The sequence below is a fragment of the Elephas maximus genome, chromosome 4 (genome assembly GCF_024166365.1).
Source record: "Elephas maximus indicus isolate mEleMax1 chromosome 4, mEleMax1 primary haplotype, whole genome shotgun sequence".
NCBI classification, from domain to species: Eukaryota; Metazoa; Chordata; class Mammalia; order Proboscidea; family Elephantidae; genus Elephas; species Elephas maximus.
In genome coordinates, this window is record NC_064822.1 from 186,261,595 (window position 1) to 186,272,883 (window position 11,289).

The following is an 11,289-nucleotide window of genomic DNA, read 5'->3' on the forward strand; positions in this document are numbered from 1 at the left end:
AGAAAACCAAAAGGGAAGAACACACTCAGCATCTCTCAAGCTGAAAGAACTGAAAAAAAAATTCAAGCCTCAAGTTGCAATATTGAGGGATTCTACAGGGAAAATTTTGAACAACGCAGGAAACATCAAAAGAAGATGGAAGAAATACACCAGGAGAAGCCACTGCTGCAAGAAGCTTGAACCTGTGGCAGTTGTCTATACCAGTCCTCAGGGTACTGCCAGACACCTCAACTGTGCAAACTGTGCAACCCCAAATCTTTGGAGTACAGATCCCTCTGCCTGCCCAGGCACCAGGGCTGCTGTAGGGATATAGCGGCCGTCACCACCACTACAAGGGGGCTGAGGAACGGGGGATGGTAGTGGTTGGTGCACATGGTTCACCTAGGAAAGATCAGCAGCCTGTCCATTCATTAAGCACTCCCCTGATTGAGTTTCATATCAGGTTCCAGAGTTCCAAAATAATTGCTCTTTCCAGTTCAATTGTTGTTTTGTTGAAGGGACCAAACTCTAGGACTTCCTACTCCATTTTCTTGTGTGACATCATTCCTTTCATAGGTTTGTTTTGTGTGTGTGTGTGTGTGCTTTAAGTGAAAGTTTACAAATCAAGTCAGTCTCTCCTACAAAAACTTATACACACCTCGCTATGTACTCCTAGCTGCTCTCCCCCTAATGAGACAGCACATTCCTCCTCTCCACCCTGTATTCCCTGTGTCCATTCAACCAGCTTCTGTCCCCCTCTTCCTTCTCATCTCGCCTCCAGACAGGAGTTGCCCACATAGTCTCATGTGTCTACTTGAGCCAAGAAGCTCACTCCTCACCAGTATCATTTTCTGTCCTATAGTCCAATCCAATCCCTGTCTGAAGAGTTGGCTTTGGGAATGGTTCCAGTCTTGGGCTAACAAAGGGTCCGGGGAACAAGATCTCCAGGGTCCCTCTAGGCTCAGTCAGGCCATTAAGCCTGGTCTTTTTACAAGAATTTGAGATCTGCATCCCACTGCTCTCCTGCTCCCTCAGGGATTCTCTGTTGTGTTGTGTTCCCTGTCAGGGCAGTGGTAGCTGGGTGCCATCTAGTTCTTCTGGTCTCAGGCTGATGTAGTCTTTGGTTTACGTGGCCCTTTCAGTCTCTTGGGCACATCTTTGGTGTTCTTCATTCTCCTTTGCTCCAGGTGGATTGAGACCAATTGATGCATCTTGGGTGGCCGCTTGCTAGCATTTAAGACCCCAGACACCACTCTCCACAGTGGGATGCAGAATGTTTTCTTAGTATATTTGGTTATGCCAGTTGACCTAGATGTCCTCTGAAACCATGGTCCCCAAACCCCCATCCCTGCTACTCTGGCCTTCAAAGTGTTTGGTTGTATTCAGGAAACTTCTTTGCTTTTGGTTTAGTCCAGTTGTGCTGACCTCTCCTGTATTGTGTGTTGGCTTTCCCTTCACCTAAAATAGTTCCAGTCTACCATCTGATCAGTGAATATCCCTGTCCCTCCCTCCCCACTCTCGTAACCGTCAAAGAATTTTTTCTTCTGTGTTTAAACTTTTTCTAGAGTTCTTATAATAGCGGTCTCATACAATATTTATCCTTTTGTAACTGACTAATTTCACTCATCATAATGCCTTCCAGATTCCTCCATGTTATGAGATGTTTTACAGATTAATCGTTCTTCTTAATGGTTTCATAGTATTCCATTCTTCCACAGGTTTTTAAGAACTCTTCGTAATTGGTGTCAGTGGCTACATAATATTCTTTGACACAGTTGCACTATAATGTATTTTCTCAATCATTATTTTAATGTATTTGAGTTGTTTCTAAGTTTTTTGCTATTACAAACAGCATTGTGATTAACTTCTCTGTGTATAGAACTTTTTCTGAATTTTGGATTATTTCCTTAAAACAGGTTACAGTTATTGATTGATCCTCATTTTAACAATTAGGAAACTAAACGCTCCTATATTTCCAATCATTTTAAAACAGCCTTTCCCAAGGAGGTCCAGTGGATGCTAGTGGGTATTATGTGAAAAAGGGGGTTATTGGGCCAAATATATCTGAAAAACCCAGGTGTCTTAGTTATCTAGTACTGCTAAAACAAAAATGCCACACGTAGCTGTCTTTAACAAACAGAAATTTATTCTCTCACAGTCTAGGAGGCTAGTAAATCCGAATGCAGGGCGCCCATGGGTACTCCCTGGGAAAACTTTCTCTCTCCCCATCAGTTCAGAGGGAAGATCCTTGTCCTCAATCTTCCCCTGGTCTAGGAGCTTCTCGGTTTAGGGACCCTGTGTCCAAAGGACATACTCTGCTCCTGGTGCTTCTTTCTTGGTGATATGAAGTCCCTCTCCTCTCTGCTAGATTCTCTCTTTTATAACTCAAAAGAGATTGACTCAAGATACAATATAATCCTGAAGATTGAGTCCTGCCTCGTTAACATAACTGCCTCTAATTCTGCTTCATTAACATCATAAAAACCGAAAAAAAAAAAAAAAAAAAACTCGCTGCTGTCCAGTAGATTCCAACTCATAGCAGAGCTCTCCCACAGAGTTTCCAAGGAGCTCCTGGTAGATTCAAACTGCCAACCTTTTGGTTGGCAGCCATAGCACTTAGCCATTATGCCACCAGGTTTCCATTAACATCATAAGGGTTAGGATTTACAACACATAGGATAATCACATCAGGTCACAAAATGGAGGACAACCACACAATACTGAGAATCATGGACTAGCCAAGTTGACACATATTGGGGGGGAGGCACAATTTAACCCATGATACCAAGTAAACTGGTTTCTTTACTTCAGGACTTCTCAGAGCCTTGGCTATAGTAATGAACATCGTAAATCTCTTAAAAGAGAGATATTTTCAAAATATACAGCTTTTTTCAAAATTATTTGACCTCAGAATACTTTGTTCACTTAACATTTTGGAAAAAAAACTATTACTCAGTGGAACAAACTTTAGGAAACAAGTCTTTGGCGTGATGGAATATTAGAATTAGAATGGACTTTATGTTTCCGGAATATACTAGACCTTAAAGCTCTTTCCAATAATGAAGACAAACCAGAGACCGTTCCTCCTCCCGTTCCAAGACAAGTAGCTGTATGTCCAGCCTACAGAGAAGAATGGGATATCTTCTTGGAGAAGATATAAGATAATACAGAAAATAGTTGCTGCTTCCTGTTAAAAATTACTGGCATAGAGACATGGGTCCAGGAAGCTGGACTGTCAGCAGCACAGTGACTGCCAATGGCAACTGGCATGAAGTGAAGAAGATGGAATACATAGGTGTAACCTTTTCCTGAAGGCTCCAAACCGGGAATCCAGGCTATACTGGATCTTAAACAGGTCATAGGATCTGACTGTCTTTCCCCTAAAATTTTTGGAGGTCGGCGATGAGGTTTTTTTTTTTTTCCCTTGTAAGAGTTTCTTCTTTTCTCACATCCTAACCACTGTACATTATCCGATAAGCACAAGTGACAAGGAGAGGAAAGGGGGAGAGATTCTCCAGACTAGAGCAGGAATCACGTTCCCCCTGTTCAGCTTTTCCGTTTCTGCTGGAATGTGACGGTGAGATGGGAACAGCGTCAAAGGCTGAGGAATGGTTCTCAAAAAATAACTGACATCTAGGAAACATACTTTGAGGTTAGAATTCTTAAAGCGTAGATACTAGGTTTTCTCTTCTGCTCTTCATTATAGTTACACCGTACCCGGTGAACTTGAGGTGAGGTCCAGTTACCTAGAAAGAGTGACAGGCCCAAGTCTGAAGGCGGAATTGCATCATGTTCTCCAGCAAAGGGTTCCTGGTCGAAGTCCACCAAGCTGCCCCAACACAACCTAAGACTGTGAGTATATGGGGCTAGGACCAAGCAGAGCCACAGTTTGGCCCCACGTGGCACTTGTGGCATACCTACTGTTACTTTCACTGCCTGGTATGGTTGTTCCCCTGATTCAGGCAGAGGCAGGACCCAGATCTTGCCCTACCAAGGACATGCCCAGTTCAGCGCGTGCATGCTGGTTCTGCTCAGCCCCCATGATATGTTGGGTGCTTCCTTCCTGACTAGCTCCCTGCCATGTGGATTCTATTCTTCATCCTCTCTCTTTTCCCCACTATAGCTCATACAGTATTCTTACTGTCTTGTCCACTTTGTCTCTTCATTTTCTGTTAGGAATACAAATGGAACGGAAAAGGGCCTTTTATCCCTGGACTGTCTGGTAGTGGACCCACAAAATAAGCCCCCAATGCCCTTTTTTCAGGGTGAGTAAATGCTCACCCACCTAGAGCAGAGGTGGCCTGCTCAATTCTCCTGAGGACTCAGGGAGAAATGTATAGCTGGAGTGATTTCTAATCCATAGATTAACATGTACAAGAAACATTACATGTCTTTGTTTTCCTTAAACTTAATTCTGTCGCCAAGCCCACTACTACCACCTGTCTTGTTGATAGACTCCCTCAAGCCCCCAAGGTTATGCAAAGATATCCAGATCTTACGTGGCACCAAGATACGGGGAAGACCCTTCAGTCATCATATTGCCTCTCAAACAGCCACTGTCCAGTCCTGACAGTCCCATCAGGTCTGGCAGCACTGTTGTTTCCTTGTGACCCCAGAATCTTTGGTAGGGTTAGAACCTAGGTGTTAGGGATTCAATTCCATGTACCACACAGCGTTCCCCCGAGAGCTGGAAAGCAAGACCCCAATGCTCACTCCTTGAGACTCACAGATCTCAATTCCTTTTGCAGCCTCCCAGATTCTGCCCTGCCCCCAAGCCATGCTGTCAGTCGGTGTCCCCTCCATTCCTTGAGCACTCATCTTGTTCCTAATCTCATAGGATTTGGGTTTCCACAAAAGATAATGGAAGCCTTTGCCTTCACGTGGATTTGGCCTTCCTTGCCCAGTGCCTGGCTGTTTGCTTGCAATCATGTATGTACTGCAAAAAAATTATTCTACTGCACAGGTGACCTAGCCATCAGGAAAGAAGTCAAACATGTGGCATCCATCCCAACCTTCACCTGGAGTGCCTTCAGGAGAGGGGAGACTCTGGGACAGACAGACTCAACCATGGACCACTGGAGAATAAACTGGTTTTCGAAGGTTCCTAAATGGGTCAGGAAGAAGGGATTCTGTCTAAGGGAGAAGGTCGATAGATTTGACCAGTGGTTTCGATTAGTTTAGATTTGTATTTAGTAACCAATATAAAAAAAAATTGTGTGATTTTTCGTAGTCGGTATTTATTATAAATAATAAAACAGGGGATTAATTGAATTCAGTGTTGTTGTTGTTGTTGTTAGGTGCTGTCAAGTCAGTTCCAACTCATAGTGACTCCATGTACAACAGAAGGAAGCACTGCCCGGTCCTGTGCCATCCTCACAATCCTTGTTATACTCGAGCCCATTGTTGCAGCCACTGTGTCAATCCATCTCTTTGAGGGTCTTCCTCTTTTTCGCTGATCCTTTACTGTACCAAGCATGATGTCCTTCTCCAGGGACTGATCCCTCCTGATAACATGTCCACAGTATGTGAGACGTAATCTTGGCAACCTTGCTTTTAAGGAACGTTCTGGCTGTACTTCTTCCAAGACAGATTGGTTTGTTCTTTTGGCAGTCCATGGTATATTCAGTATTCTCCGCCAGCACCATAATTCTAAAGCATCAATTCTCTTTCCGTCTTCCTTATTCATTGTCCTTGTCCAGCTTTCACATGCATATGAGGCAAATGAAAACACCATGGCTTGGGTCAGGCCCACCTTAGTCTTCAAGGTGACATCTTTGCTTTTTAACACTTAAGAGAGGTCTTTTGCAGCACATTTGCCCAATGCAATGCGTCATTTTATTTCTTGACTGCTGCTTCCATGGATGTTGATTGTGGATCCAAGTAAAATGAAATCCTTGACAGCTTCAATCTTTTCTCCGTTTGTCATGATGTGGCTTATTGGTCCAGTTGTGAGGATTTTTGTTTTCTCTGTGTGGAGGTGTAATCCATACTGAAGGCTGTGGTCTTTGATCTTCATTAGTAAGTGCTTCAAATCCTCTTCATTTTCAGCAAGCAAGGTTGTGTCATCTGCATAATGCAGGTTGTTAATGAATCTTCCCTGATGCCCCGTTCTTCTTCATATAGACCAGCTTCTCGAATTATTTGCGGAGTATTCAGATGAAATAGGTATGGTGAAAGGATACAGCCCTGACACACACCTTTCCTGACTTTAAACCGCACAGTAGCCCCTTGTTCTGTTCAAACGACTGCCTCTTGATCTATGCATAGGTTCTTCATGAGCACAATTAAGTGTTCTAGAATTACCATTCTTCACAATCTTATCTGTAATTTGTTATGATCTACACAGTCGAATGCCTTTGCGTAGTCAATAAAACACAGGTAAACATCCTTCTGGTATTCTCTGCTTTCAGCCAGGATCCATCTGACATCAGCAATGATATCCCTGGTTCCACGTCCTCTTCTGAACCCCGCTTGAGCTCCTGGCAGTTAGCTATCAATGTACTGCTACAGCTGCTTTTGAATGATCTTCAGCAAAATGTTACTCATGTGTGATATTAATGATATTGCTCAATAATTTCCGCATTCAGTTGAATCACCTTGCTTTGGAATAGGCATAAATATGGACCTCTTCCAGTCAGTTGGCCAGGTAGCTGTCCTCCAAATTTCTTAGCGTAGAATAGTGTGTGCTTCTGGCGCTGCATCCATTTGTTGAAAGATCTCAGTTGGCATTCTGTCAGTTCCTGGAGGCTTGTTTTTCGCCAATGCCTTCAGTGCAGCTTGGACCTCTTCCTTCAGTACCATCGGCTCCTGGTCATATTCCACCTCCTGAAATGGCTGACTGTCCACCAGTTCTTTTTGATATAGTGATTCTGCGTATTCCTTCTGTCTTCATTGGATGGTTCCTGTGTCATTTAGTATTTTTCCCTTAGAATCCTTCAATATTGCAACTGGAGGCTTGAATTTTTTCTTTGGTTCTTTCAGTTTGAAAAATGCTGAGCTTGTTCTTTCCTTTTGGTTTTCTAACTTCAGATCTTTGCACATTTCATTATAATACTTTACTTTGTCTTCTCGAGCCACCCTTTGAAATCTGTTTAGCTCTCCCACTTCATCACTTCTTCCTTTCGCTTTAGCTATTCCACGTTCGAGAGCGAGTTTCAGAGTCTCTTCTGACATCTGTTTCAGTGTCTTGCTTCTTTCCTGTCTTTTTACCAGCCTCTTGCTTTCTTTATGTATGATGTCCTTGCACACCTTGTTTGGTCTTCGGTCGTTTGTGTTCGGTGCATCAAATCTATTCTTGAGATGGTCTCTAAATTCAGGTGAGATATACTCAAGGTTGTACTTTGGCTCTCGTGGACTTGTTCTAATTTTCTTCAGTTTCAACTTGAACTTGCATATGAACAATTGGTGGTCTGTTCTGCAGTCAGCCCTTGGTCCTGCTCTGACTTATGATATTGAGCTTTTCCATTGTCTCTTTCCACAGATGTAGTTAATTTGATTCATATTCCATCTGATGAAGGCCATGTGTATAGTCACCATTCATGTTGGTGAAAAAAGGTATTTGCAGTGGAGAAGTCATTGGTCTTGCAATATTCTATCATGCAATCTCTGGGATCATTTCTATCACCAAGCCTGTATTTTCCAACTACTGATCCTTCTTGTTTTCACCTTTTGCATTCCAATCACCAGTAATTATCAATGCATCCTAATTGCATGTTCTATCAATTTCAGACTGCAGAAATTGGTAAAAATCTTCAACTTCTTCATCTTTGGCTTTAGTGGTTGGTGCGTAAATTTGAATAGTAGTCATACTAACTGGTCTTCCTTGTAGGCATATGGATATTATCCTGTCACCGACAGTGTTGTACTTCAGGAGAGATCTTGAAATGTTCTTTTGATGATGAATGCAACGCCATTCCTCTTCAAGTTGTCATTCCCAGCATAGTAGACCATATGATTGTCTGATTAAAAATGGCCAATCCCAGTCCATTTCAGCTCACTCATGCCTGGGATATCAAGGACTCAAAATGAGAAGAAACAGCTCCAAACATCCATTAATAATCAGAACGTGGAATTGAGTATTGGTAAGTAGCTATTAATATTGAACAGAGTTGGCTAATTGCTTTTAATGTCTAAATATTCAACAAACCTTTGCATGCCGTAGCCAAAGGCCGCTGGAGCTGAGCTGTTGAGCTGAGAACAAAAGAAAGGACGATTTCCTTCTCAGCCTCAGAGAGAGGCAGCAGCTGTCTCCTGGGTTTGGAGAGGAGTCCCAGGACATGCCTTGCTCTCCTGTTTCACCAGGCCTGAGCCTAGAGTACTTTCTGCCCCTCCCTCTCCCTGCCCTGATACGGGGTTCCCTGTGGTTGCATGAAAAAGTCTTATTTATCTGTTAAATCGCAGCCCAAACCCTCTGTGAAACCTTCCTCAACTTCCCAGCCAGACTCAGAGTGACTTTGTCCTCTGTCCCACTGCATTTTGTACCTTACTCCCTGGGAGCAATTGCAGAGTCTACTGTCATTGCCTGTTCACCAGTCCGCCTTTGCCCTGAACTGTGAGCTCCATGAGGACATGAACTGGGCCATTATTTGGTGCAAGGCATCGTGCGTAGTACTGTGGAGGCAGAGTTGTTCCAAATATGGTCCCTGTCTTCTAAGAACTTTCTAGTCAGAGCTGAAGGGCAAGAGGGGAAATAGTTGTTAGTATTATTTGTCTCGGTTGTTTTAGTATTATTTGTCTCGGTTGTTAATAATCATTTGCCTCACTCTGCCACTTCTTTGGAGGAAGCAAAAATGTTTCTGGTTATAAAACTAGGTCCCTGGCCTTCTCTGTGGTTTCCCTTACCTGGATGGAATGTCTGAAAAACAGGATGAAAAAGGAAAAAGAAAGAGTGAAGGAAACTCCTTTGTCAGTTAGCGGTGTGATCAGCTACAAGTCACAGGTAACCAATTACACTGGTTTAAGTAAGTAGGGGGCTATTTTCCTCACGTAACAAAAATCCAGGCGGCAGGCGGTCTAGGTTGGTGCAGCTGTCAGCTGTGTCATCCAGGGCCCCTTTACCATTGGGTCCTGCTGTCCCCACCATGATGGCTTGTTGCCTCCTGGTCAAGATGGCAGCTCACTTAAGGTGTCATGTCCAAAATCAAGGCAGGACAAAAGGGAGAGCAAAGGGCTCTGCCAAATGCAACTGGCCTTTTTTTAATCAAAAAACTAAACTGTCCCACAACTCCCCAGCAGTCTCATTGGTCAAAACTGAAACACATGACCATTCCTAGCTGCAAGGAAGTAGGGGACAAACTGAAACAGGGCTGGGACTGGGCACCTGGCCCTTCTGAACAAAGTCATCTTCTGTTAGCAATGAGAAGGGTAGTGGGTACGAGGCAGGTAGCTTCGTCTATCACACCTGCCCTTGACCCCTCCTGAAATCTGAGTCTCAGCCAGGAGTGCTGAAGGAAGAATCTTTTAACCTGTGCTGGAAACCCATCGTGAACGTGCACACCCTACCACTTCCAAAGCCCTCCCACACGGTATTCCACCTTGCTCCCAGGTTTTCAGGGAAGGTGGACCTCAAAGAAGTCAGGGGGAACATGGAACATGGTGGAGGGTGGGGCTCCAGGGCTCCCCTGTGTGTGAATTGGTCTGACAATGTCACCACTGGGCTCCTTGAAATGCCTCTTTCGTCCTTAAAGAACCTGGGTCGGGACAAGGCGCTCATGAGAGCCCTCGCCATTTCTGAGGAGGTGTCACGTGTCATCCACCTGACATCACTGGTAGTTGTTCGGTGCCCTTAGTGACCCCACGTGACAGAGTAGAACAGCCCCAGAAGGTTTCCTAGGCTGTGATCTTTATGGAAACAGATCACCGGGTCTTTCTCCCTTAGAGTCACTGGGTGGGTTCCAACAGCCAGTCTTCCTGTTAGCAGCCCGTCATTTAACGGTTGTGCCACAAGGGCTCCTTAACAGGCACCTTTAATACTGGGGATAATGGTGTTTGAAGAGGGGCTCCCTTATGCTTCCTTTTTGTTGTTGTTGATCCTTTTTTAAAATATGAAATATTTGATACATATAAAAGAAAATGTATGATTTATAGGTAAGCTATGGAGAATAAATGACCCTACCACCCAACTTAAACAGAACATCACCCAAACCATTGAAGCTCTGGTGTGCTTATTTGTCATCTTGGTGTCCCTTGAAGGTAACCACCCTGCCGGGCCTGACCCAGACTTCCCGGAGCGCACACTCTTACCAACACTTGTCAGACGCTTTCATTCTTGCCCATGTTGATATAAAGTGATAGTCATGGTTTTAATTTGTGCTTCATGAGTTCAGGCATCATTTATTGTTCTTTATTGGCTGTCTTAGTTTCTTAGTGCTGCTGTCACAAATACTACAAGTTGGTGGATTTAATAAACAGAAATTTATTTTCTCAAAGCGTAGGAGGCTAGAAGCCCGAATTCAGAGCACCAGCCCTAGCGGAAGGCTCTCTATCAGCTCTGGGGTCAGGTCCTTGTCTCAGCTTCTCTAGCTGGCCATCCTTGGGCTTACAGACGGGTTTGCCTCCATCATCTTCAGATAGTGTCAGTCTTCCCTGTGTCTACCTTCTTCTGCGCCCAATCTGTTCCTTTATATCTCAGAAGTGATTAGCTTAGACACATTCTACACTGGTATGGCCTCATTAATGTAACAAAGAAAACCACAGCAGGTTTAGGGGTTAGAGGTCCAACACACATTTTTGGGGGACACGATTCAGTCCATAACATTGGCTGTTTATGTTTCCTACTCTGTGAGTTGCCTGCTGATGTCTTTTGCTGGTTTTCAACCCTGCTCCTGTTTGTCACCCTGCATGCTGTTGGTGACTAGTACTAGCCTCTCTTACTAACTCAGAGCTCTCTGCTTCTCTCCCCCCAGCTCCCGCCCTCGCCTCCTCCCTATCACCTTTCCCCTGTACCCTGGGTTCTTTCAATTGGAGCCTGCGCTCCCCTTCCCTCTCCAGCTTCCAGTCAGGGGTGCCTTCTAAAATACTAACCTAAAGCAATCCAAATATCTGTCATTGGCTATGGTCTCGGGGAACATCTAGCTCAAGTGGCATAATATAATTTATAAAGAAAATGTCCTACATCCTACTTTGGTGAGTAGCGTCTGAGGTCTTAAAAGCTTGTGAGTGGACATCAAAGATATGTCTACTGGTCCCACCTCGTATGGAGCAAAGGAGAATGAAGAAAACCAAAGACACAAGATTAGTCCAAAGAACTAATGGACCAAAACTACTACAACCTCAACCAGACTGAGTCCAGCACAACTAGATGGTGCCTGG

General features: G+C 44.1%; 1 protein-coding gene across 9 annotated transcripts in view; it reads left to right on the top strand.

Annotated features, from left to right (window-relative positions):
- Positions 1–10,347, top strand: part of WBP2NL (WBP2 N-terminal like) — a 72,075-nt gene extending 61,728 nt beyond the window's left edge. For 5 of the 9 annotated variants that reach the window (XR_007517426.1, XR_007517423.1, XR_007517425.1 and 2 more), the window contains one exon: positions 3,686–10,347. Coding sequence is in view for 2 of the 9 variants with exons in the window: in XM_049884540.1 (XP_049740497.1) it covers positions 3,686–3,714 (29 nt within the window). In the remaining 7 variants the exon portion in view is untranslated. The remainder of the gene's footprint in view (positions 1–3,685) is intronic. The other 4 variants (XR_007517422.1, XR_007517421.1, XR_007517424.1 and 1 more) reach the window with 4 other exon arrangements.
- The last annotated feature ends 942 nt before the right edge of the window (positions 10,348–11,289 follow it).